General features: G+C 49.2%; 9 protein-coding genes across 9 annotated transcripts; 2 read left to right on the top strand and 7 right to left on the bottom strand.

Moving 5' to 3' along the window:
- Window positions 1-534: 534 nt before the first annotated feature.
- N7447_002883 (uncharacterized protein) lies at window positions 535-1,272 on the top strand (the record flags this gene model as incomplete). Its single annotated transcript, XM_057227158.1, has 1 exon — window positions 535-1,272. The coding sequence occupies one exon, from the start codon at window positions 535-537 to the stop codon at window positions 1,270-1,272; it is 738 nt and encodes a 245-aa protein (XP_057091174.1).
- A 607-nt stretch (window positions 1,273-1,879) lies between these two features.
- On the bottom strand, window positions 1,880-3,622 carry N7447_002882 (putative tannase; the record flags this gene model as incomplete). Its single annotated transcript, XM_057227157.1, has 1 exon — window positions 1,880-3,622. One exon carries the CDS (start codon window positions 3,620-3,622, stop codon window positions 1,880-1,882), a length of 1,743 nt encoding a protein of 580 aa, XP_057091173.1.
- Window positions 3,623-5,413: 1,791 nt separating this feature from the next.
- N7447_002881 (uncharacterized protein) lies at window positions 5,414-6,352 on the bottom strand (the record flags this gene model as incomplete). Its single annotated transcript, XM_057227156.1, has 3 exons — window positions 5,414-5,755; window positions 5,855-6,261; window positions 6,313-6,352. 3 exons carry the CDS (start codon window positions 6,350-6,352, stop codon window positions 5,414-5,416), a joined length of 789 nt encoding a protein of 262 aa, XP_057091172.1.
- A 499-nt stretch (window positions 6,353-6,851) lies between these two features.
- Window positions 6,852-11,296, bottom strand: N7447_002880 (putative RSC complex subunit (Sth1); the record flags this gene model as incomplete). The annotated part of the gene is made up of 4 exons (XM_057227155.1): window positions 6,852-7,079; window positions 7,132-10,844; window positions 10,922-11,117; window positions 11,231-11,296. 4 exons carry the CDS (start codon window positions 11,294-11,296, stop codon window positions 6,852-6,854), a joined length of 4,203 nt encoding a protein of 1,400 aa, XP_057091171.1.
- Window positions 11,297-12,437: 1,141 nt separating this feature from the next.
- N7447_002879 (uncharacterized protein) lies at window positions 12,438-13,972 on the bottom strand (the record flags this gene model as incomplete). The annotated part of the gene is made up of 5 exons (XM_057227154.1): window positions 12,438-13,056; window positions 13,108-13,385; window positions 13,442-13,557; window positions 13,622-13,789; window positions 13,846-13,972. The coding sequence occupies 5 exons, from the start codon at window positions 13,970-13,972 to the stop codon at window positions 12,438-12,440; spliced, it is 1,308 nt and encodes a 435-aa protein (XP_057091170.1).
- Window positions 13,973-15,078: 1,106 nt separating this feature from the next.
- mpt (putative DNA repair and transcription factor Ada) lies at window positions 15,079-15,795 on the bottom strand (the record flags this gene model as incomplete). The annotated part of the gene is made up of 1 exon (XM_057227153.1): window positions 15,079-15,795. One exon carries the CDS (start codon window positions 15,793-15,795, stop codon window positions 15,079-15,081), a length of 717 nt encoding a protein of 238 aa, XP_057091169.1.
- Window positions 15,796-17,190: 1,395 nt separating this feature from the next.
- Window positions 17,191-19,553, bottom strand: N7447_002877 (uncharacterized protein; the record flags this gene model as incomplete). Its single annotated transcript, XM_057227152.1, has 3 exons — window positions 17,191-17,571; window positions 17,634-19,263; window positions 19,339-19,553. 3 exons carry the CDS (start codon window positions 19,551-19,553, stop codon window positions 17,191-17,193), a joined length of 2,226 nt encoding a protein of 741 aa, XP_057091168.1.
- A 471-nt stretch (window positions 19,554-20,024) lies between these two features.
- On the bottom strand, window positions 20,025-21,355 carry N7447_002876 (60S ribosomal protein uL2). The gene is made up of 4 exons (XM_057227151.1): window positions 21,329-21,355; window positions 21,205-21,262; window positions 20,480-21,057; window positions 20,025-20,411 (listed from the first exon to the last, which is right to left on the bottom strand). Exons 2-4 carry the CDS (start codon window positions 21,251-21,253, stop codon window positions 20,274-20,276), a joined length of 765 nt encoding a protein of 254 aa, XP_057091167.1. The 5' UTR covers window positions 21,254-21,262; window positions 21,329-21,355; the 3' UTR covers window positions 20,025-20,273.
- A 922-nt stretch (window positions 21,356-22,277) lies between these two features.
- Window positions 22,278-24,313, top strand: N7447_002875 (uncharacterized protein; the record flags this gene model as incomplete). The annotated part of the gene is made up of 5 exons (XM_057227150.1): window positions 22,278-22,463; window positions 22,572-22,741; window positions 22,853-22,982; window positions 23,042-23,410; window positions 23,459-24,313. The coding sequence occupies 5 exons, from the start codon at window positions 22,278-22,280 to the stop codon at window positions 24,311-24,313; spliced, it is 1,710 nt and encodes a 569-aa protein (XP_057091166.1).
- Between the last annotated feature and the right edge of the window lie 448 nt (window positions 24,314-24,761).

Here is a 24,761-nt window from a genome sequence, read left to right as displayed (position 1 = left end):
TAGCGTTGGCCGAACAAGTCATAACGAACAGCGAAGAATCGAACAATGAAGAAAACTTAAATTTGCGGTTCAGGAACTACGCCACCCATGGAAACATCATTGGCGAATTCATTCGGGTTGGTCCGACCAGATCGCTGTTCCTGACCCTAACAATGGTCACCAATAGGATCATTAGGAACAATACCGTCTAGTCAGGTACCGACCGCATGGACATGGCCAACCCAATCTTATGGCTCAACAGGGCTCTATAGCCTGTCAAACGCCTGCCACACCAAAATCTGACACGCCCAATGCCCTATAGTCCATTTACTCCACTCCAAAGAATAAAATGCCGCTATGCCCACCTTCTCCTCCTTCTTTCTCTCCATCACGTTCTTTCGAATCACACTCATTTGGATTCTTACCCTGGGGTTGAGCCTCATTACACTATCTTTAACAGTCTGTAGATCAGACTAAAGTCCTTCTTTCAAAGTCCCTTCTTTTAAAGACGACCTCAACACTTTCTCTCTCCAATATCAAATTCATTAAGCCAATATGCGCTTCAACGTTATCGGCCTCTCGGCCCTTCTGGCAGCAACTGCCACCGCACTCCCCGTCGCCGTTCGCGACGTCGAAACCGTCTGGGAGACTGTCTATGAAACCGTCTACCAGACTGCTACTTTGGTGGTCAGCGCGCCCACCAACCTCCCCGTCCAGGAGAATGCCATTCTTTCCACCACCTCGACTTGGACCCCCGCTGTCCCTACCACCACCAGCATCCCGACTCAAGTCGTCCCTACCGTTGTGCCCACCGTTGTCCCAACTGCCACCGCCACCCCGTCAAGCACCACCAGTGCTCCCTCCAGCACCGGCAGCGGCGTCTCCATCGTCAACAACCTCTCGCAGACCGTCTACCTGTGGGTTGTGACCGAGAACCCCGGTGAGATGCAGACCCTTGCATCCGGCGAGACCTTCCACGACACCTGGCTCACCAACTCCAACGGCGGCGGTATCTCCATCAAGATGTCCACCACCGAAGTCTGTGACGACGTCCTGCAGTTCGAGTACACCCAGTCCGGTGAAGTCCTCTTCTGGGATATGTCTTCCATCAACCTGTCCAAGACCTCCGAGTTCGTCAATGCCGGATTCGCTGTCACCATCAGCGATGAGTCCTGCCCCACCTCGACCTGCGCTCCTGGTGATGCCTACTGCGTCGAGTCCTACCAGCTCCCTGACGATGTCAATACCTTGGCTTGCGGTATCGATGCCGCCTACACTCTCACTCTGGGTTAGAGCTGCTTGGCTTCTGAATTCTAGGTGTTTAGTCGGATATACCTTTGGGTCACAGGGGGAGTTTTTTATGCTGAACAAATTGCAAGGTACAAAATTACAAAGCACAAATCAGATTTCTTTTTTGGATATAGTTTATAGATGTGAAACGAAAATTGAAAACTCTCAAATATCTCAGACGCCAGTATCATTGAGTCTTTGTAGATAAGTGTTAACAGTACCACACGGTGGATTTCATAGCCTAACTTGATACCTTCACATGTAACCACATGCGTGAGGTTATTACAACGTGGTACAGCGTATGGGCGCATAACAAAAATCATCCGATATCCTTGGCCCCCAATGAGGGGCAATTCATGCTGACGGAGACAAATATGCTATCTACCAAAAGGAACCTTCACCTTGTAAGATAAAGCAATTAGACAGAAAAAAAAGTATTCAACAGCATATAATGAAAGTAAAATCCTAATTTAGTCGGAAATCCAGACCCCCTCTAGGGCTGAACTAGGGCTGATCAGCAATTTAAACTCCAATTTCCATTTCCAGGCTTCGATCCACTCAAGCGAGAGACATCCTTGGCATGCGCAGTACTTTGTACATGAAATACAGCCTAGTAGACAGGCAGCTTGAAAGCAGGGAAAGAGTAAGTCCAGCTATCGATCGAAGCCTTGTCATCAACACAGTCGAACGTGCTGTTACTCTTCCAGAGCGGACGAGTGGGCCACTGGCAAAGCATCTGCGTTTCGCCCTCATAGGTACCAGATGAGACAGTCGCATTCAAACGAGAAGGCTTAACACCATTCTCGACCCAGTCAATCATAGTCAGCATATTAACCTCAGGGAACGGGCCCGGCTGGAGGGCATTCGTGTTACAGTGCGCAGCACCGGGAATGAGGTAGAACTGGTACCAATCGGCGAGTTCCTTAAGACTCTCGCGCGAAGACAGATGCGGGTACATGATCGAGCGGACGGACTGCCAGTAATGCACTGAAGACGCAGCGGGGACACTGGGGTCCGATTCACCGTGGTAGTGTAGCAGTTTTCCGCCGGAGGATTGGAACGGAGTTAGATCCGGGAGGGTAGTTTGAAGACTGTCCATGTAGCGGATCATTCCGATATTCATCCACTCGACGAGGGTGTCGTAGGTGACATTATCGAGGTTGGAGAGGTTGGATAGATCAAGGAGCTGGATGAACTTGGTCACATATTCGCCGCCAGTGGAGAGAATGCTGATTTCCCATTTGCTAGACGCATTGTTCCACTGCGTGTCGCCATCGCTGAGCTCAGAGCCGATTTGCCAGGATAGGTAGGCGCGCTCGCCATTTGAGTTGTGAAGGCCATCGTAGATGGTTTGCGCGACTTTCACACCTTCAGCGGTGACCTTGCCGCTCTGTTCGGGCGTAGTGGAGGTGCTGGTGCCGTCGGCGCGCTTGCTGAAGCCGAAACCTAGGGAGGTGCTGGTTGCTGCTGCGCAGTAGTATTCCTCGCCAATGATGGAGCTCAGGTTGAAATTGAGCTTGCAGAGGTCTGAGCGTGAGATGACGCCGTCGGTTCGGCCGTCGAGGGGATCGCAGGCGGTGATGGTGGCGTTGACTATCTTTGCCAGCTCACAGGGAGGTGGGTAGTAGTCGAGGGTTTGCTCGACTGTAGCTGGGAAGACGTGGTGGACTTGCTGCTGGCCGAAACGGAAGGCTGGGGCTCCGGTGATCGCTCCGTCGTATTCCTCTCCGTAACGCTGGATTTGGCTCATACCCTCGCGGCCGCCGTCAGAACAGCCTTCGTAATAGGTGTAGACCTTGGCGGAGGAAGATATGCCATAGAACCCCTTGGTAAGAGCCTTTCCGATCTTGGTCATTTCGCCTAGAGCTTGGTATCCGAACATGTAGGTTGCATCCCAGTTGAGGGTTCCGTTGCCGTAAAGGACCACGTCGTCGTAGCTGTAGTTGAAGGCATCATAACCTGCGTCGGTGGCACCACTAACAGCACCGTACTCGAGACCACCGGTTGCATCGCTGGACAGAGAGAAACCACCACCACCGGCGACATAGAAGCGCTTCTTGAAGTCGGATGGCTTGGGGAAGGCATACTTGATGACGACGGAGTCTCCCTTGCCAGTGTGCTCGTAGGTGACGGTCACATTGCAGTAGGTGTAGGTCTTGGTGCTCCCCGTACCCGCGCTAGCATTGTAGACGGCACTGGCAGTCACAGCGGAGGGGATCATGTTAATACCGAGCAAAGTGCCATTGGAGGGCAGGGCAGATCGCACATTCGAGACGGTACAGACATCAGCAAGCGAAGCAGCGCTTGCTGATGCTGCCAGGGCTGCAACAGATGCGCCCCAGGAGAGACGCATGTTGAAGTATATCAAATGGATAGATATAAAATGGAATAAATGAGTGTCAAGAAGAAAGTTTAACGAGTGTAAAGACCTAGGGAATTGACAGGAACGCCAGAGGTAACGATACTTATAATATCTTCAGGGCTCTATATAATAATGGTCAGTTTCTAACTTCTAGCTAAAGCACAGATCATGCGTTAACCCGCTGCGTTGCCTGCAATCAAACCATGAAACCATACCTGGAATCGGGGACCAGGCGATGTCGGCGTGGATACTCGATCGTCATCATCTAACACCCATTGCAAGGCACAGTTCAGACTAGGCTCGCAATAGAGCGGGAAGGGAAACGGATCCCCATAGCCCAACGTGTACGGAGTAATTCATTTCCTCAGAGAGAACTTGGCCACCAGTAATGGGCTAGGATGTCGCTAGTTTATTTTCAGTTCGATATGGCCGGGTAAGGTTTATTCCCTTACGCTTAAGTTCTAACTTTAAAATCCATCCATGGTCTAGCGACCGCGTCATTCCCAGGTACGTACGCGTGGTCATCCATGGATCTGGGAAGTATCAGCCTCATGGTCTACGGCAAAACTTCGGCGCTAGCAATTCTAATGTCTATAGAAGAAACGGAGTAGCTATGATTGACTTGCTAAATAACACAGGGGCTAATTACGTGTAACTATTTGAAGAGAAAGGCTAGGTTGCAAGATCTTTCGCTTCAATCCTTTTCCACTAGTCGTTCAGCTTTGGCACTTCTTCGGAATATCAACATCCGGCTCATTCTATTTGGTTGGCAATGCGCTGACTGGGTTAAATGTCTTTTCGTCCTCCTCCTGTTGTCAAGTAGCAGTCTGGCGCTAACTGAATACTCTGTCGAAACAGATCCATGATCCACATTCATAGCCATCGTTATCTACTTAATGAGGTAGACCCATGAGACTTGCAACAGGAGTTCCTTGTTTGAATTCTCCTCCTGGACAGCTGGATACTGTACCCACACACTCAATGCCGCTAATTGGCATCCATTCGGCCCTTCTCTTTTTCGCATTATTGATGCCAAAGGCTTTGATTTGTATTATGACTTCTCCTTGCATTGGCTTTAGACCTTTTTTTTGGGGTCTTCCGAAGAGTTTGTATCTCATCCCATAACCAGGTCAAGTCGGACTCGTGCACTTTGTTGTGTTGCTCGACAGACCATTCTTTGGTTTTTTAGAAATCGGAGATTATAGAACGGGCTATATCTGCTGATTCCTGGGGTATTGGGGACCAGAGTGTGCATGCAGCCTAGGATTGTTACGCGGGAGTCGGGGATGTCGTATCGTCGTTGGTGGAGTAATACAAGACAAGCATTCATACAAGTTTCATTTTCCAGCTGTTTTGCTTTTTCGAGGGCTCAAGGGAAGGTTGTCTCCTAGAATTGGTGGTTTCCAGGGCCCAAGAAAACTATCTCGAATTTGGATGTTTAGTTTTGTAAGAAGTCACGATAGTTGTTGTCATCTTCCGGGCGGCCAATGTCGCCTGCTAGGATGAGGTATTTCGAGCAAACAGGGATTTCAAAGGAATATTGTTAGTTTATTTCCAGATGTAGATCAGATAGGAGCTAAAATGAGCTAAGAGGGGGATCTCTTGAAAACGGATCGGATCGACTGTAGTGCCATGTTGATAAATGAAAACACGAAACCCAAGGAACTTCAGTAGATATACTGGCATTCGTAGCCATTGAGAGATGAAATACCAAAGCTTATACTGATCATGTGATATCCATGTCTATTGACCTAGTCCCATTATCAACCCCATCTACGCCATCTACGCCATATAAGCGCCACCAGAAACCTGCCAAGTCTGCCCAGTCAACCACTGCGACTCAGAACTAGCAATCAAAGACGCAACCCCAGCAACATCCTCAACTTCTCCAGGCCGACCTAGCGGAGACCACTTGCTCAAAGCCTCGTCGATCTGCTGGGGAGTCATCTTGTCACCACCGGGGATATACTTCGCCGACATCTCAGCATACATATCAGTCTTGACGCCGCCAGCAGCAATGCAGTTGACAGTGATGTTTCGCGGACCAAAATCCATCGCAAGACACTTGGTCATACCCTGTACAGCCGCTTTAGAGGCAGCATAAACAGCATGACGAGGGACGCCCTAAACCACATACGAAGTTGTCAGCTTCCATGCAATACAATGCATCAAAACACTAAAATCCCACGACTCTGTGTGTGTGTGTGTGTGCACTCCTCTCACCTTCACAGCTGAAATCGATGAAGTCAACATAACCCGTCCATAATCCTCCATGAAACGGTAAGCCTGCTGAGCGACGAAGTATTGTCCTTTGACATTAACCGCAAAGACAGCGTCGATATCGCTACCCTTGACCTCAGAGAGATCCCCGAAATGCTCGATGCCTGAGTTGCTAACTGCGATGTCGAGACGGCCGAATTCGCGGTGCACAGTCTCGAACATGGTTTTCACCTCTTCTTCCTGTGAGACATCGGCTTTGAGGGCGAGGGCGCGCACGCCTAGGGCACGGATCTGCTCGACGATGGCCTCGGCTGCGGTGGCATTGGAGTGGTAGTTTATGGCTATGTCTGCTCCACGATGGGCGAATTTGAGGGCTATTGCGGCGCCGATGCCGCGGCTGGAGCCTGTGACTGTTGTTTTTTAGTGTGTTTGTTGGCTTAGAGTGTTGGCGTAGACTTTACTTATTGCGACTTTGCCAGCTAGGTCGTTGTTTGTAGACATAGTTGCGAGATAGAATTGGGTGTCTCCGGAGAAACAGGGAGGGGCATCCATCTCTTATACCTTACTTTGATCCCAAATATCGGTGAGCATATATGCATGCATGCATCCCACGTGTACGGAATTTGGGTTTGTGAAAACAAAGGTCTTCAAATTGTACACCGTATATGGTTCAAATCGATTCGAATTGTTCCTAGCTTGCAGGTACATACTCATCAAATACAGGGGTGGTCTTGGGCAAAATGAATTTTGCCGATACAGTCAAGACAACGCACCCAGGGAAATCAATCGCTTGGAACAATACAGCGCCATCCTCCGGAAGTCCATCCCCTCAAAAACAAAACATTGGAAAAACGCCTTTCCTAGATGGCACAGAGGAGAAAGAAAAAGTATTTTCGGATTACACATGACAAGAAAGCACGAGCGGCACGAGAAGTCGCAGGCGCAATATGAAGCGTGGGGTTGTTTAATTAGGTTGTCAAGCCCCACGATGTTGAACAATTCACTCTCCAAACCCGTACTCATTGCCGTTTGAATTGCTGGGGCTATCCCGATTGGGATTGTTGAAGGTGAGCTTCAACTTCGGCTGGCCTGGGGTACCAGCAGTAAGCGGAGTGTCGGCACCCGAGGCAAACTCGGTGGAGCCATCACCACCGGCATAATGATCTTCAAAGTTGGCGAGCTCAGGATGGTCCTCGGTCAATCGTCGCAATTCCACCAAGCACTTGGTCTGTTGCATCATTAGTATGAGAATAAACAATCAATAAGGAATCCAAACTTACCTCAATATCATTGGCATCCTGGAATAACACACTGCCATCTTCGTTGTAGGTGCGGGCATTCTGGCAAAGCAAGTGGATGTCGTCACGGAATTGCTTCAAGCTCTGGTAATCGGCCCGCTTGACCTTCTTCTGAATCGCCTCCATAGCAATGGGATTTTGAATGATCATGTAGTAGTCGGGATAATAAGAGCGTGGTGGAGGCTTCATGAATGGTTCGATGATGGAACGGACCATGGGGCCCTCTTCACTATCAGAGCCTTCCGGTTGCACCTCGGCCTCCATGTCCATCAACGACTGGATCACAGTCTCAAGAATGCGAGTCAAGTTAGCACGGTCAGTGGGGTTGAGAGTATCCGGAACTTTAGGCTGGCGGCCTCTCTTGCGCTTAGGCTGTGGGGTTTCTTCCACAACTTCCTCGGCCTTGCGCTTAGGAGGAGGACCACGACGGCGCTTCTGCTTTTGGGGAGTGTCCTCCTCATCAATAATTGATGGCTCAGGCTCAGGTGAAGAGTCATCTCCGTCACGTCCAGTCTTGTTAGACTTGCGACGCTCCACACGAGCTTCCTTGCGTGCGATCGCGTCTTCAATAGTATCGTCATCGGCGTCCACTGCCATCAACCACTGCTCTTCGGTGAGACCATCATCGTACTTGGTCACCTTACGTTCACGTGCACCACGGCCAGTGACCTCAATCTCGACTTCTTCGGTGACAGGATTATCTTCCTGCATATAAATTTCGGGCAATTCTTCCTCGCACATCAGTCGAGGGTAGCGATGGCCAGGACCATATTGGTCGTTGGCGATTCGCTGCCTGTCTATCTCCTGGAAGATGGGAATTTCGTCTTCGGATCGGGCCATAATTTCATTGAGTTCATCATCATCCATTTCGTCGTGATCGCCGATTTGCTCCGCGGCCTCTGCGGTGTCCAGGAGAGTTCGGAGAAGTGCATCTCGCTCTTCATTAGTGGACTTGTTATCGAACTTTCCGGCCTGGATAACCTTGCCGTCCATGTCCAACTTGAACTGTGCACGCTCGAGAATCTTCTCTTCGACCGAGTTAGAACTGATAAGCCGCAAAATGCGGACCTCGTTCTTCTGGCCAATACGATGGGCACGATCCTGGGCTTGCAAATCCTGGTGAGGGTTCCAATCCGAATCATAGATAATAACAGTGTCTGCGGTCTGCAGGTTGAGACCAAGACCACCTGCACGGGTGGAAAGCAAGAAGCAGAAGTACTCAGATCCAGGAGCGTTAAATTGCTTCAAGAGTTCCGATCGATCGTCGGACTTGGTGGATCCGTCCAGACGGAGGTATTTCATCCCACGGAGGCGAAGGAAATCCTCCATGATGTTCATAATCTGAGTCATTTGGAAGAACATCAAGACTCTGTGACCCGTAGCACGGAACTTGGGAAGGACACGATCAAGCAGCTCGAACTTTCCTGCCGTGCGCCAAAGAAGGTCGTTGGACATGCGAGTAGGGTTCATTTGGTCTTCAACAGGCTCAAAGACGAAAGGATGGTTGCAAAGTTTTCGCAATTGCATAAGCATGTTGCTGAGACCACGCATTCCAGTCTTACCGCCCTTGCCATCAGTGACAGCCATCTTGTTATGGGTGACAAGTTGCTTGTACAACTTGGCCTGCAAGGCGGAGAATCGGCACTTGATGACACGCTCCTGCTTGTCGGGCAAATCTTTCTCGACATCCTTCTTCAAACGTCTGAGCAGGAATGGCCGAAGAACCTTGTGAAGACGACGAATAACGAGAAGTTGCTCTTCTTCACTCAGATCCATGCGGTCCTGGCCACCAGTATTTGCGAAAGGTGTGTTGAACCATTCATCAAACGACTTGACAGACTTGAAGATGTTAGGGAGGACAAAGTTGAGAAGAGCCCATAGTTCGGGCAAGTTGTTTTGCAGGGGAGTACCGGTCAAAATGATACGGTAACGACTGGTGTAGTAGGTTGAGAGGGTGCTGCTGAGCTTGGACTGCGTGTTCTTCATGCGGTGACCTTCGTCGACAATCATGTGTGTCCACTTGATCTTGCTGAGCACCGGACGATCCTTGATGATGTACTCGTAGGTGGTGAGGAGAACCTGGAAGTTGCCCCAGCGGATCTGCTGCTGTTGCTGCTTTCGTGCATTGGGTGGGCCCTTGTAGACTACCTTGCTCACGCCGGGCGCCCACTTGTCAAACTCGTTGTTCCAATTAGTGAGCGTGGACAGTGGAACAATGACCAAGAACGGCCCATTGTTTTTCTTCTTCTCAATGATGTGGGTAATCAAACTGATCGTCTGGATCGTCTTTCCAAGACCCATCTCGTCAGCCAAAATACCGTTCAGGTTATTGTTGTACAGTGAAATCATCCATTGCAGGCCCTTAATCTGATACTCCTTGAGAGTACCTCCCACAAGCATGTCGGGTTGCGTGGTGACTTCTTCATTGATGCGATGAGCAACAGCATAGTAGTCGACCTTCTTCTTTCCAGTGGCGGTGTGATTGTCTCCCTCATCTTCGCTATCCGCGAGCTCTTGGTCGGACTCATCGTCGTAATCATGTGCCTCACCATAGCGATTCGCCAGGTTGCGCTGTTGTTCCTTGACGGAAGCGGCAAGCTGCTTAAGGAAGTTGTCGGTCTGCTTGAGTAGATGAGAGATACGTGAATCCTTCGCTTGTCCCAAAAGCTTGAGGTATGTCTCCTCATCGTTAGCCTTCAAGGCCTGCAGACGTTGCTTGGCGGTTCGCTCCACGCGCCTCTGCTCTTCGCGTTCCATGTGCTGGTGGTGTGAGATCATCATACGACCCAGCTTCTGCGAGCGTGCACGTTGCTGGACGGAAGCATTGGCGAGATCGGCGCTGTGGTTGAGGATGGCCTGCAGCTGATCGTACTGCTTCTTCTTCTCTCGAGATTCGCGAGCATCACGTTGTTGCTTCTCAAGCTTCTCGGTGATACGAGCCTCGCGCAGTGACTGCTTCTTCATGCGGCGGTGACTCGAGCGATTAGCTGTCATTCCAAGGTTACTGTAGTGGAACATCTCGCTCTGGAGCTGCTTGCGGTACTGTCGCTGTTTAGGTAAAAGATTAAGTGATTTGTACTCAATCAGGGCCTTGAGCTTGAGGGAGTCATCGTAGGTTGGTGCGTCACTCTTGCTTGTATCCCATACGCCAAGGTTGGCAGGAAGTTGGGCAAGCTCTGCTTTGCGGGCGGTGATTTTATTATACAGTATGATCTCACGATCCTCGCGAATCTGCTCCAAGTCGATGCCAGATGGCAAGAGAGCAGGGATACGTACACGATTTGCACGGTTGGCGTGGTCAGTATAGCTAATGGTCTTGGAGAGCGAGTCGTATGGAGACTGGAAGTTGTCGTACCACTCCCTGGTCATGACTTCAGCGTCTGAGCTTTCTGGAGGCTGGCTGCCAGCACCCTCAGTGGCAGCTTCAATGATTTTTTCGGCTGCGGTGACATTCTCTGTGGGAGTAGGTGGTAGCGACTTCTTCTGGTTTTGGAAAAGCTGTTCTTGGACACGCGGGGGAATGGCGAGGTTCTTGGATAGCATCTTGAAAGCCAAGATTTGATTTCGAAGAGTAGCTAGTTGCTCTGGTGAAAAGCTCCCACTGCCAACCGTGGCGTTCTTCTGATTCAGAGCAACTGCGGCAGCATTGGTGACATTAGGTGTGGCAGCAGTCGAGGAAGCCGAGGGTGTCCGACCTATAGGAACATATGTCAGTCCTGTAGAAGACCTTGGGTTTGGGAGGCGGGCGAGGAGAGTGGATGACAAAGCTTACCATGAGAGCCATTGGCAGCTTCAGGAGTAGCGCCGTTCATCTGTTGCTGTTGGCGCTGCTGCTGGGCCTGCTGTTGCGCCATACGCTGTTGTTTTTGGAAAGCCTGTTGCCGTTGAATGGCAGCAAGTAGGTTGTGGGCCTTGATGAACTCCGGGTCATCAGGGCGAACACCTTGTTCTTGCATTTGCTTGTATTTCTGCGACAAAGGTTAGAGACGATAGCAAGGGCAGACAAGGTATAGTAAGGCGCATTGAGGAACTAAAGAATTGATATACGGCGAGGTGTGTGATTGTAATGCGACAAACTTACCTGAAGTATCTCCTGGACATTTTGCTGCGTGAGGTTAGGCGGCAAGCTCACGTTGCCAGGCGCCATGCTAGGCGCTGGGTGTAAGGAAGCCATTGAGACGCGTGTATTTTTTTTTAATTCATGAGCAAGTGAGGTAGGTTAGGGGGAATGTCAAGATCTATGCGGAGTTGTGGAAAGTCACGGTCTCCACCTGGTTCCAATTGCCGAAGTCGCGCGGGAAAGAGAAGGGGCGATCGCGATCGAGATAAAATGGCAAGCAACAGTGTGGGGTGAGCCTGTTTATGGTGAATGCGATCAGTGGGCTAGTGTATGGGATGCTTGGCGATGGAAAGTGTGATGTTTGGGGCGTGGTCGGAGCTTCCGATGCGATGGGGGAGCAGTTACTTTCAGGGACAAGGGAGTCAAAGAAAGCGAGTAAAGAGGCGAGTTCCCAGGGTAAAGCAAGGTGGGAGGGGAACTCAAAAGTTGAAGGCGCGTTGGGATGGCGCGTTCAAAAAGTGGATGGATGAAAATGGAGATGAGGGAACGGAGTTGCGCGACAGGCTCGGGGAAATCTGGGTGCTCAGAGCAAAGGACTGACAACAGCCTGGCAAGGAGTTTTTTGCAAAGGTCCTTAGTCATCAATCACGTGAATCCGTGCTGAATTGTGGCCTGGGGCAGCGCAGCTCTGGTACCGTACCGGTTTGGGATAAGCTTACTAGTGTGGTGAGAGAAGAGTGAATAAATGGTCGAATATTCGATCTATTCAATTCAAGTGATTCATGGATTCTATTGAATTGTCTTACGATAATAATGAAAATGACAATACATTGTAAAGCTAGGGACCCGGGTCCACCCTTGTTGTCAACGGGTATCTACACGATCGAAAATCATACCTAAATTACACACGCAAAATGCAAATAAAGACTTGAATGGATTTACCTATTCGCTAGGAGACACATGTATCCACGTTTCTCATCATCCTACTAACTCATCGAGACTAATAGTAGCCGGGGAATCATCCAGACCTCGACGGGAATCAATCAACACAGCAAAGCAAACCAGAAAGAACAATCAAGGAAAAGACAGGACAACCCCAGGTAAGACTCAAGGGATCAGCGGCGGAATGATAAATATCACAGCCACAACCGAGCAGAAGCTCCCAAACTCCAAAACCCCATGCTCATGATCAAGAACAAACGTAAAAAGGCACATTCAAATCGGCCCCTTACGCATTTGGTGCAGCAAGAAGGGACCGCTTGATGGGTGGAGGTGGAGGGGGCTTCTTGGCACGAGATGGTGGAGGTGGTGGAGGAGCCTTCTTCAATCCAATGGTGTTCAAGTTGTTTGCACTGGGTCTCCGGGATACCGCGCTGCCGTGAGATGTTGCGGGGGATATAGACCTGCCTCCGCCAAACATCCGCTCGGGGCTAGAACGGCCATATGAGCTGACCTCTTCGGAGTCAGCGTAAGGGTCGGCGGAGATCCGACCCCCAACTTGAGTGCTGCTTCGACGTCCAAACCCAGATAGATTCTCACTAGCAGTTCGCTGCTGAATCCACTGTGATGCAACTGGCGATTGTTCTTGTCGCAGTTGAGCCGGGCCTTCGAAGGTGGGAACTCTGCTGAGAATGGGACGCGAGACCCCACTAGTACTCCCATAGGTCTCTCGTGGAGGCGACTCGGCGTATAGCTTCGTAGTAGATCTGGTTGATCGGATGGTAGGCCGAATCTCTGTCGCATTAATCGTCTCTTCCTGCAGTGGTTCATACCGTTCCTGGTACGAGTGGGCAGTGTTGGAACGAGGACGGGTCGGACGACGGGGAGGGGCTTGCACTTGGCCGTACCTATTGCAGTGTTAGTATCCATGAGATGCAGCGGCCAAGATCAATGCTTACCCAGCCCATTCATTCTTGAGCTGCAGGAGGGCTTCGCGGGACCGCTCATGGTATTCAAGCTGAGCGTCCAAAAACACCCCCATGTCCATGACATTGTCGGGTTCGGCTTCTTTGATGTCCTGCATGCGACGCAGCACGTCGTCGCTAGCCTCCTCGTACTTGACTTTTTGCGAGCGCAGTTCTTCCTCCACGCGGAAGTCCTCCTTCTTAGCCTTCTCCATCTTAGAGAGAGATGTATCGTATGCCAACCGGCGGCTATCCAGCTTCTTGCGAGCATGCTATGAGGCAGGTTAATACATGATTTTCAACCTTCAATGCAAGTCGAAAGACATACCTGCAAGTCTTTCATCTGGGTCAGGGATCTCTCGAGGGACTCAAGCCAGCTTGAAGTCGCCTGCGCGATGTAGCTCTCTTGGATACGCGCAATGCGCTCTTCGGTGCGCCCAAACACTGATCGAGTTGTTAACAATGCGACTCTTCTCCCGCATTCCCCGAACTCGTCCTCGAGACTTACTGATCAGGCATTGTCCGTATTCTGAGTTCCCATCGAAGTCTTCCCCGTGGGCCACCATGCTGCTTCCCAAATGGGCAATCGGGAGGGTCTTCTCTTTGTCATCTCCTTCATTGCGCTTCGAGATAGCCTTGACATAAGAGGTCATGGATTTATGAATGCGGTCAACGCCTAAAGAGAAATTGGATCAGTATGAAATAAAAGGCAGGCGCGGGGTCACTTCCTACCTTCATGTCGCACCCCCATCTCCGTCTCCATTGCCTTGAAATCATCAGAGAGACAGGTCTTGGCCTCTCCGCCCATACGTTCTCCAGCCCATTGTTTGAATCGGCCGATCCTCTTGTTCACGTGCATGTTGTTATGTGAGATAATGGTATGTGGAAGAATAATCGAAACCAGCGAGTGTGCAAGATAGAAAAGGAAAGAAAAGAGTCAAGGGAATGTTCAACTAGAATGCTCTAGGAGAAAGAAAGAAGGGGAAAAGGAGGTTGGGAATTAGATTAAATCCCCTGGAGGCACGCAATTATGATAAAATAAAACGGGGAACTAGGAAAATATAGGAAAATAGGCTACATTAGGTCACAATACCAATACAATTTTATGCATGCAGTAATGCCGATCTTGTCAATCTTGTCAATCAGTGGAGAAAGCCTGGGGGCATTGTATACATTGTATAAAGTATTCTTCCATTCTTATTGAGTAAAGAAAATTGGATTTTTAAAAAAAAGGTGAATAGTCTCTCTAGAGACTCCGTATTCGTATGAAACCGAAGGAACTAAAATAGCCTGAGAGAGGAAACTGGTTAAAGCTGTGACACGCGTTAGTGGATGTAGTGGGGAGCCCAGTAAATCTCATTGGCTTTGAAGTTTCCGTTTTGACTATAATTATCTTATTGCCACCTGGTCTAGAATTAATGCGGAGTGCGGAGTACAGAGCACTGTTTGTAATATACAAAATACTGGGAATATATAATACAAATGTACACCATCATTGATACCGCCTTCCGAAAGTGCATAGTGCTTATGAAAAGTACTCTAAAATAGCACGCGAAGTTACTTTTTTTGCGACTCAAAGATTGTATTCTTCATTTACTAGATTTACCAGAACTAGTCCTTTAATTATATGCTATATTAGTTAAGGTGATTATAGTAAATGGAGGTTTGCTTTAAGCCGGCAGAATATTATGTAATATAAGGTGTGAGGGGTGCAATTACTTATGTCTGATGTATTACTCCGTATACTCGCACGGTGCGATGGCTTGAAAACCGAGTTTCAATTATGTTTCAGTTGATCCATCCCCACTGGGTCCATGTACGGAGTAAGTAAATTAAGATCCAATGACTATCAGTGGATTGCGTTACCGATCGAAAACGGCTTAAACCCTGTTAATTTTCATTCAGCCATTGAGTTATATATTATTGGAAAATATATACCGGTTCTCTCCAAATATAAAAATCAGGTCACCACTCGGCCAAAATCATTCGAGGGTCAATAGATGAGTCAGGCATCCACGTTTCCGACTCAGAAGCCAGCAATACGTCAAACTCATTCCAGCCACCCATCAATGAGATTTCGTCCCCAGCCGCCGATAGACCAGCCCCTTTATCACTATTCCTATCTAAATCCAAGATCTCACCCCTATCAGAGGCGGAGCGCGGTGTTTTAACTGCAGAAAAAGTATCGGACGGTGACGAGGCTGGCGAGTGCAGGTTGCTCTGCACAAGGCTCTCTACATATTGACCGGGCGTAACGCCCACATGTTTCTTAAACACACGATGGAAATGGCTGGGTGTCAAGCCAGCCTCTGCCGCCAGATCTTTTAATTTTGGTTTCAGCCCGGTCGTCAGAATGTTCCGGATTGACTCGCAGGCTTTGTTAATCATGGCAGTTTGTGGGTTGTTTTGAGCCGCCGTCTGGCCCGAATGCGGCCGGCAGCGCTTGCAGGGTCGGAAGCCGGCTTTCTCTGCTTGCGGAGGGGTGTCGTAGAATTGGACGTTGGCGCGGCGGGCTAGGCGTGCTGGGCATGACGGGCGGCAGTATATTTTTGTGGTGAGGACCGCGTAGACGAAGCTATTGGCTGTGATGTCGCGAGTGGAAATGGCTTGCCATCGTTCCGTGTTGGTGAGGGGATCCGAGCTAAGTCGGGGGATCTCTTGCGGCTTTAATAGATCTGTCATATTCATGGGGTATTCAAACTGTAGATATCTTCAAGGTATTGTATTTCATTGTGGCATCGAACTCCAGGCAGTGTGAAATCTCGGGAAACCTGATGTTTGATCTCAAACTGACGAATCAGCATCCAGAATGGCTCCCAACACCTCATATCACCTACGGTATACATCCACACTATGTAATATGCACATGCAGGGTTAGATGATCTCTCTGGTATATTAGGTTTTACCCCTACATTCCCGGTTTCTTTCGATGTCGTTCCACATGTATATTTTCTCTTCGATTCTTACATATATATGTAGTACAACCCTGGCTTGACTATAAAACATAACTATCATCTTCAGCAAGAAAGCGAAATAATCGTAGATATCATATCGAAGATGCATCATTTGGACTTGATAGACGGATTTTCAAGCTGGTGCGGCCTCCGTGAGCCAAAGGACGAAGTCGGGACACAAAGGCCTCTTCGCGCGTAGTCCCCTAGTCGGAGCTCCTAGCCAGGTTGTCAATATCTTTTTTTTTTCAATATAGTACTAAGCGTTTCCTAAATTTCAACAGCTGCGAAGGATCTACAAACCTCGTGGGAATATCCACTAAATGGAAAAATAGAGCAAATGCTTTGATAATAGTTCACTATAGCAGCCGAGAGGGGATCTTTCTCCCCATACCTGTACAAAGCGACTAAGAATTAGAACGACCCTTCCCGCGCATCCTCCAACTTACAATCGCTTGTTTCCCTGAGTATCTGGAGATCTTTTCTCGTCAAAGTGACGTATCACGTCCTTTGTGGTAGTTGAGTTAGTCGAACCTCCAAATGGAGAGGACGACAAGCCAAAGCCTGGAGCGCCAAATCCTTGAGTATTCGAACCAAAGCCTTGATTACTCGAACCGGACTTCGTGGTAGTTGAACTAGTCAAACTTCCAGATGAAGAAGACGACGAGCCAAAGCCTGGAGCGCCAAATATTTGAGTATTCGAACCAGAGCCTTGATTGCTCGAACCGGACTTCGTGGTAGTTGAACTAGTCAAACTTCCAGATGAAGAGGACGACGAGCCAAAGCCTTGATTATTCGAACCGAACCTCCCACCCGTTAATCCAGCTATATTCCCGGTAGACCATTGTGTAGCGGGCGGCGAACCCAACAGACTGGATGTGGCAGTGGCTGCATTAATAGGCATAGACCCGCTATTTTCTGTCCCTAGACTAGAAGAGAATGGAGAGCTCTGACTTGTACCAAAGCCTCCTTTATTTGGATTTGGAAAAAGGGGCCGCAAAGGAGCCGCGACGAACCCTGGGAACAATTAGCGTTTGCACATATCGACATAAGATCTAAAAGTGCTACCTACCAGTGGGAGCAGTTGAAACTTGCGGCAACAGATCAGGCCGAGGAGTATTGGGCACTACCTGAGCAGCCGTGCCTGTAAGGCTTCGGGTCTGGGTTCGGGGCTTTGACAGTCCTGCTGAAATGATAGTCCAATTAGCCCGTGACTCCATGAACCGATATGTGTAATGTGAATACCTAATATAGGACGAGCACGGAGCGTAGAGTCCGCCGTACTGAAGGTATTGAGGGTCTGGTTCCCCTTTCGTAGCTTTTCGAGCTCTTCATTTAGACGTTCCCGATCCTTCTGAATGTTCGATGGCTCTGCTGCAATTTCTCGAATCTGCTGGTTATCCATACTAAGTACAGTCTTGCCGGTGAATATATGCTCTAGAGGGAAAAGAAGGCAATTTTCGATTGCCAAGATAGCAACGTTATCGACAAATGTCACGATTGCAGTCTGCAAATGTGTCTTGTTAGGATTACCCGATATCTCATTTCCAATGAGCATGTCTAACTTACCTCATAGTAAGCCTGCATTTGATCAATAATCTCTGCTGCCGCAAACTGATCGCTGGATGACTGTAGTTGATGTGTTGCTCGCTCTAGATCTTGGACATCGAAAGTGCTTCTTATATCCTCTCCCGTTGAATGGTTAGATCCAGACAAGTGGAGGTTTCTTTTCAACGCAGAAACCTGTCGATTCCTTCTGGACTCCTGCATCTTGGAGAGAAATGATTTCCCCACGGGCAGCGGATGGCCTCTTTTGGAGTACGAAGTCAATTCACTAAGCTTTTCTAGCAAAGACTCCTTCATTTTCTCCATTTCCGGTCTGATGAGATGTCGCATGAGCAAGGGACGGGTGTGATCGTCCGTGAGGTTCTTCAGTACCAGCTGGACAAAGTATTCAACCGAAGCCCAGGTATTCAACAGATGCGATTTAGCAACTTCTTCCCAGGGCTCGCACTGATCCCGGAACAAACTGCCTACAAGCAAATGGTTTGCACTACCTGGTAGCTCGATTCCTCGGCTTTGCCGGGCTTGTTCTTTGATCTCCTCCACGAGAGTCTCGTGGGAAATGTACAGCGGTGTCCAATTATCCATGTAAGGCTTGGATCTCTCTTGCTCGACGTCCTTGACAGAAAATAGCTGTCCAGGCCCAGGGAATTGAATGATTCGCCGATTCCCGCGAATGCTCATTGCTTCAGCAAAGCACTCATTAAGCTCACGGATGACTGCCCGCAGTCGGTGGAAAGGAGTTTCTTCTGTTGTCGCCGTATGGTCTTTGAATCCACCGAAAAACTCATCGACGTACGATCCATTCAAGGCCTGGTTTGTGATTCGTGCAAATCTGCTGCTAATATCGACAAGAAAATGGCGTTGCTCCTGAAGAGTTGTGCGCGGCGCGCCCATTTTTGCCAGTGTCTGCTCGTTACGAGCAATCCTTTCTTGTATGTCCGCAATAAGGCCTGGAAGATTGCGACGGACATTATCAAGTAGGATCTTACTGAGACGATGTCTCAGACTTTCAATCCCAACTTGATCTCGAGGGAGGGAAGCCCATCGTCCCCTTTCAAAGAACTCTTTTTCTTGAACATCTCGCGCATCATCGGAAATGTCGCGCGTCTCAAACGAGCGGTTGCGCAATACATGCCAGCCAAGTTGCAGCTTGACTTTCTCATTCTTGATGAACTGTACATAAGTTTCTTGTTCTTCTGAGCCCGCTTCGGGGATATCAGGCTGCGTAACAATACCCAGAACTCTCTCATATTTGGGATCAAAAGCCTGCGCGATGTTCAAGACCTTCTGGATATGATAATCGGCTCTTGCGCTGATGACAGCTAGAATGATGCTCCGGGTGCTTTTCATGTACTTTTCCGTCAACCTTTGAACTATCTCCATTCCTTGCGCGTTTTGTTCGCTGCTACTGGAGTAGTAGAGCCCCGGAAGGTCAACCAGAGTCAGCTCTGGCTTTTCAGGGCCCGAGATCTCGACTTTAAGCACATCGTCGCTGAATCCCTTGCTCGAAGGATCGGTGCTGGAAAGTCCCATGCATTCCTTCGCTTTTTCGATCAGTGGGGGAAGGTCTCCGCTGGAGGGAAAGGAGTCGGAGGCGAAGGCTCGAAGGCGCTGTTGTTCCTGCTCATCTTTCCTGAAATCCCCAGGCTCGATGGTTACTTAAATTTTTTCGGTAGGGCTTCGGCGAAGAATAATTTCGGTCGCAAACCGAGTGCAGATGTTGCTCTTGGATGGAAAGCGCACTCTGGAGATTGCCTCCAGTACGGAGCTTTTTCCACTAGACTGGTTACCACAGACGATGATTTGAGGTAGCTCCACGAGGCCTCCAACTCCAATAGCACGCAGCTCGTCAATCTTGTCTAGTAGCTCCGACTGTTGAGATTGTAGCTGGTTCATAGCCTGTTCATCAAGTAGTGATGACATGGTAAGAATGGTCTAATGGTTTCTCCAGCATATGGGGTCGAGTGAGCTTTGAGGAGAGAGGGAGCTAAAGGGGAAGAGAGGGGTTAGATAGACCGGGTTTCTCTGGGTTCGTTTGATCTGCGTTGGCGCGCGCGTCCACTCTGTCTGTAGTATGACATAGTTAACTTCACGAAATGACTGCGCTGGAGCTATGATTTTCAATTTCTGATGAACGGTTTGTAGAAAACAGAGGTACATAGTTACACATAGTATAGGCATCTGGGCCCGTTCTGATCGCACGGCTATTGTGCAATATCACCACATATTAGTAGTATTGTTGATGTTGAAATTATTCGAGAAAGAAATCATTGGGCTTCACTGCTGCATGGCATCGGTAACAGACCATGGTGACAACGATTATGCAGCGCAATGTATATGCCGATTGAATTACGACAGACTGTAATCTCTACTAGGGGTGATGGACAGGAACGATGAAAAATTTAAAGGTGTATCATTCCACAGCCCCAAAGGCTTTTTGATTTCGTTTCTGCCCTGTAGAGGCCAACCCCGGACCCCTTTCCATCACCCTTTGATTTGTCCGACAAGAAAAAGGATGGTGTCCACAACCTTAATTCGCTAAGGGCGCATGAGACGCTCATCCGCAGGCGCCTAAGTACATTTGTCTCATAGCAGAATTCCATTTTCAACCCGTCACAAGAATAACTCCAAGAAAAAGCACCCTTAATCCTTGGTCTTCTGGGTACCGCGGAGCAGACCAGTTCTGCGGGCGGCAATGAGACCAGCCTTTTGACCCTGGGTAGCGTAGCGGGAGATGGTCGAGGCCTTACCGATGTGCTGGTGGTTACCACCACCGTGGGGCTATAGAGAAAATTGTTAGAGATTGCACCCCTGGATGTCATCGGGTCTGTGTATAGACTGAAACTTACGTGATCGACGGGGTTCATGGCAACACCACGAGTCTTGGGCCAAGAGTTGCGCTTGACAGCGAACTTGTGCTTGGCACGACCAGCCTTGAGCAAAGGCTTGTCGGTACGGCCACCACCGGCAACGATACCAACCATACCGCGGGCGGTGTTCTTGATGACCTTCTTGGCACCGGAGGGGAGCTTGACACGGGTCTTGCCATCCTCGGGGTTGTGGCCAATAACGGTAACATAGTTACCGGAGGTACGGCCGAGCGCACCACGGTCACCAGCCTTCTCCTCGACGTTGGTGATGACGGTACCCTCGGGCATAGAGGCGAGGGGAAGGACGTTGCCGACGGTGAGGGCAGCGTTCTTACCGGCGTAGATGAACTGGCCGGTGTACATGCCCTCGTTGGCGATGAAAGTCTCGGTGATCATCTTGAACTTGTAGGGGTGGCGGAACTGGACCTTGGCGAGGGGAGCACCACGGCCGGCATCGTGGATGATCTCCTTGACGACACCACGGGTGTAACCGTGAGCCTCAGCGAAGTCGAGAGTCCGGAATTGGGCAGGGGCCTTGTTCAGGCGGGTGTTGGCCGCTGTAAAGTAAAGAAAAATTCGATATCAGCACTCCAATCTCCTTGCGAATCTGTGTGGTTTTCCAATGGTCCTCTGGGTTTCCTCCTCGCTGCTCGGGGTGCGCAGCTTCGAAATTTCGTGCTGGGATGGTTTGCGGTCGCACTCACTGAAAATGGAGCCACGGCCCTTCCTCTGGTTGCGGATGACACGACCCATGGCGACTGTCTATACGATGATCCTATGTTAGTATGGAAGTCGAACAGAATTGTCGTAGGAAAGTGGTAGTCGTACCTCGAAGTGAAGATAGGCTTGTCGTTGACGAGTTGAGAAATCATCGGACACGGGGACTTGTGTGGGCTTTAGGGTGCGGTCGCTAATCTAACCCAATCGGGTATAGCGCATGGTCGCTTACTTGAATTGGTTGAACTACAGAAACACAGGCATTTCTAAAATAGGCCTATACGCTGGGTTTATATGATGTTTATTGATACAAATAGCCTTACTGAATTTAATGCAGTATTTAAAAACACTACCGACTCAAAAATCTCTATATAACCTTTACTTTATGTCTGAAGGAACTCTTTCAGTGCAAGCCCTGTAGATTTTGGGAGGGCAACTTATGTCATCATCTACACGTGATTGCCAAGACCTGGCATCGCCAAGAGTCTCCTTTTGGCGTGTTACTCTCTTCCTCGGACCTCAAAACAGCTGTGTCTGTATATTCCATACTTCTATCTATGGTCTTGATGTGATGGGAATGTCAATAAGATGAGACCCAAATAGCTTTGGGCCATATTTGTCTCTCAAAGCATTACATATACCAATATCAAATCGTTGACAATGCTTGTCGCGTACTTCAAGTATGAAAGCAACAGATATGTAAAGCCGTCTCAACCAGTCGCATCCATTCTCACTAGGCTATTATACTTCCTTAGCTTAATTGCTTGTTTGGAAATATTCAATGGGACTTCGTCAGTCCTTCACCAGCTCTCTTGAGCTCTATCTCTATACACAAATCTCCAAAATCCAAGCCGCTTTCATCCCAATATCCCATTTGTTTGAGATATCCTCTTCTAGAAGACTGCAAGAAGTCTCCGTAAAAAAAAGTTATAAACAAAGGGAGCAGTTGTGTCCGGAATCCTTTAAATAATCGTCCTTCGGGCGCAAGCTTGGTGCAGACGTGACGCTCGATTGCGCGCAACTTACTTCTTCCTTCATCACCTACCCCATCACTTCCACCATGCCTTCAGATTCGGAACTTTCATCACTATCATCGGCACCTCCGACAGATGACGAAGCTAACATGGCGATTGACCATCCGACTGGTATCGCAAAGTACTTCAAGAAGGAATCTGAGACGCCGCCACCAAAGCGGGAACCATCACCTCCGCATGAATATGTTCTGGCCGACAACCCTGATATCGCGGTAAGTTTACTTTGCAGGAAGATTTTGCGCATTGCTTGATCTACGGACATGTATATGACGCGTTCGGTCAACAATAGGACACGCTTGCTGAGTTATCGCAATAATTAGTTCATCGTTGCGTTCCGCGCGCGTTTTCATGAAGTGTTCCCCAAAGGAGTTCCACACTACGGCCCCCAGGATATTGAGAAGGGAATTGAAGAGTCTCCCCCTGGAGAATACATTGAAAGACTTCTATGCGCATTGCTTGGGCTTGTTCTGAACCGCAAGAAGGAAGTTGAGTATGGTCGCCACCTGTCGCCCGATACCGTGCGGAGTGCTTGACACGCATGTTCAACACGCGCTCTATCAGTTGTGAAGTCAAGTCCTAATTTAATGTTTGAAACATACAGGCGGCATCACTTTACACGTCCCCTCGAAGAAGCAATCCATACACATCAGTCGCAGTGGCCAAAAGAATGGGAGGGCAAAAATCCCCTTCATGGGGGTCGCAGCTTTGCGACCATGGACCCCGTGGAACGCGTATGTTTTTAAGATCTACCACGACATCTGATTTGCGATTCTGACATGTCTCGTCCTAGCTGCGTTTATTGAAGTCCTTGATCCTGTGGTCACTTTCGTCGTCCGAAGCTGTCCAGGCGAAAATCAAAGAATCCTACAAGCAGGCGCGCCACGATGATGACCTCAATCAACCATTGTCTGTCCAACCCTGGGGTCGGGATAGCCTAAAACGTCGGTATTGGCTTATCGAAGGGCACGATGATACAAATTTCCGTCTCTATCGCGAAAGTAACCCGGCCCTTAAACACAACTCTTGGTGGAGCATCGCAGGGAGTATTCCCGAGCTGGAGGCCGTCGTAGAGAAACTTGAGGGTGAAAAAGGCACAAACTCCAAGAAGCTCAGCGAAAGAATTCGCGCTTCGATTCCTCGATTTGAGGCATCCGAAGAGGTGATTTCCTATCTTCAGAGTAATTGAATTTTGCTAATGAATTATTAGAAACGAAGACGCCGAGAGTATCGTCTCGCACGAAAAGCTGCCTTCACTCGTCCGGACCCTGGGTTCTCTATGTATGAAGGTCGCACACGCGGCAAGAAATTGAAATACACGTACTCGGAAGACGAAGACTTCTTGTCTGATGATGAGCCTTCCGCCCGTCGCTCCGCTAGAAATGCGGTTCCTACAGAATCTTCTACGGAGTCTAGGCGCCCTCGATTCACGGCAAGCGGGAGGCAGATCCGATCTCGTGCCGGGGGCCTCTATGGCGAGGCTCTGTTGACTGGTCAACGCGACGGAGCTGATGACGAAGAGTTCGATGATGAAGAAGAAGAAGAAGTCAGCAGACCGCAGAGAGCTCGAACTTCGACCCACCCCAACGGATACTCTGGATACGACCCCGATGATCTGGAGGATGTATCTGAAGTCCATTCAAGTGCGGATGAAAGCTGCAACGAATGGAAAGGCGTCGAAGACGATTTGGAGCACGATTTCGAAGGCGACAATGAAGAGAACGAAACGAGCGCAGATGAGTCAACCGGCAATGAGGAGCCTGAACGCCTTGTCGTGCAACTTCGATATGGCAAGGGAGACGCATCTGGCAATCCGGAGGTCCATATCCACAAATCACCTCCAGTGGAAGATATCGAAATGAAGGATTCCGGAGAAGCTGCAACATCTTCCTCCGCCCAAGCACCGCCGACGACACTCCCCCATCAATCAACCTCGGATGCGCAGCAGGCCCCTACCATGATTGCACCTTCACACCCTTCTGCTCCGATACCCCAAGTACCGACCCATACTACAGTAGCCGTGGCTGCGCCGTCCGTTTCTTCAAACGGCGTGAGTCAAAATTGAAACATTTGGCTTTAAATTCTGTTCAGTCAGGCTGGAAAGAGACCAAAAAGAGAGTAGGAATGTACATTCTACGAACTGTTGCTAGATAGATCTTTTTGGATTACAATTGTACTTTATATTAGCTCTGTGTGGTGACTCAAGCTTGAAACGGTATACGAAGTAATGGAATGGTGCCAGGACAAATATTATCTCTCTCATAAACAATGGCCCGATAAGTTCAATACACAGTAGACAACGTTACAAATGTATACGGATTTGTGCCAACCGACAACGCAAATGTTGTATTCTGACGCGGCAGCCCGTGAGGTCTGCCCAGTACGCTAGATATATGGCAAAAAATAAGATAATCTACTACATAGTAGAGTCAAGGGATATAGGAAATGCAAATGGGAATCAACAACAGGCGCTTCCAACCGCGCGAACGCCAAAAATGCAAGCAATACAGTGT

The sequence above is a fragment of the Penicillium robsamsonii genome, assembly GCF_028829455.1.
Source record: "Penicillium robsamsonii strain IBT 29466 chromosome Unknown utg000001l_segment0_segment0, whole genome shotgun sequence".
NCBI lineage: Eukaryota > Fungi > Ascomycota > Eurotiomycetes > Eurotiales > Aspergillaceae > Penicillium > Penicillium robsamsonii.
The sequence above is the reverse complement of the archived record's forward strand: the minus strand, read 5'-3'. Positions and strand labels throughout refer to the sequence as shown.

What these genes read in the sequence shown, in the direction of transcription:
- N7447_002876 (XM_057227151.1), bottom strand. Translation starts at nt 21,253, where the DNA reads ATGGGTCGTGTCATCCGCAACCAGAGGAAGGGCCGTGGCTCCATTTTC. An exon ending in GGGCCGTGGCTCCATTTTCA is followed by an intron (nt 21,058 to 21,204) that starts GTGAGTGCGACC and finishes TTTACTTTACAG; the next exon opens with CGGCCAACACCCGCCTGAAC. An exon ending in CCATGAACCCCGTCGATCAC is followed by an intron (nt 20,412 to 20,479) that starts GTAAGTTTCAGT and finishes TTTTCTCTATAG; the next exon opens with CCCCACGGTGGTGGTAACCA.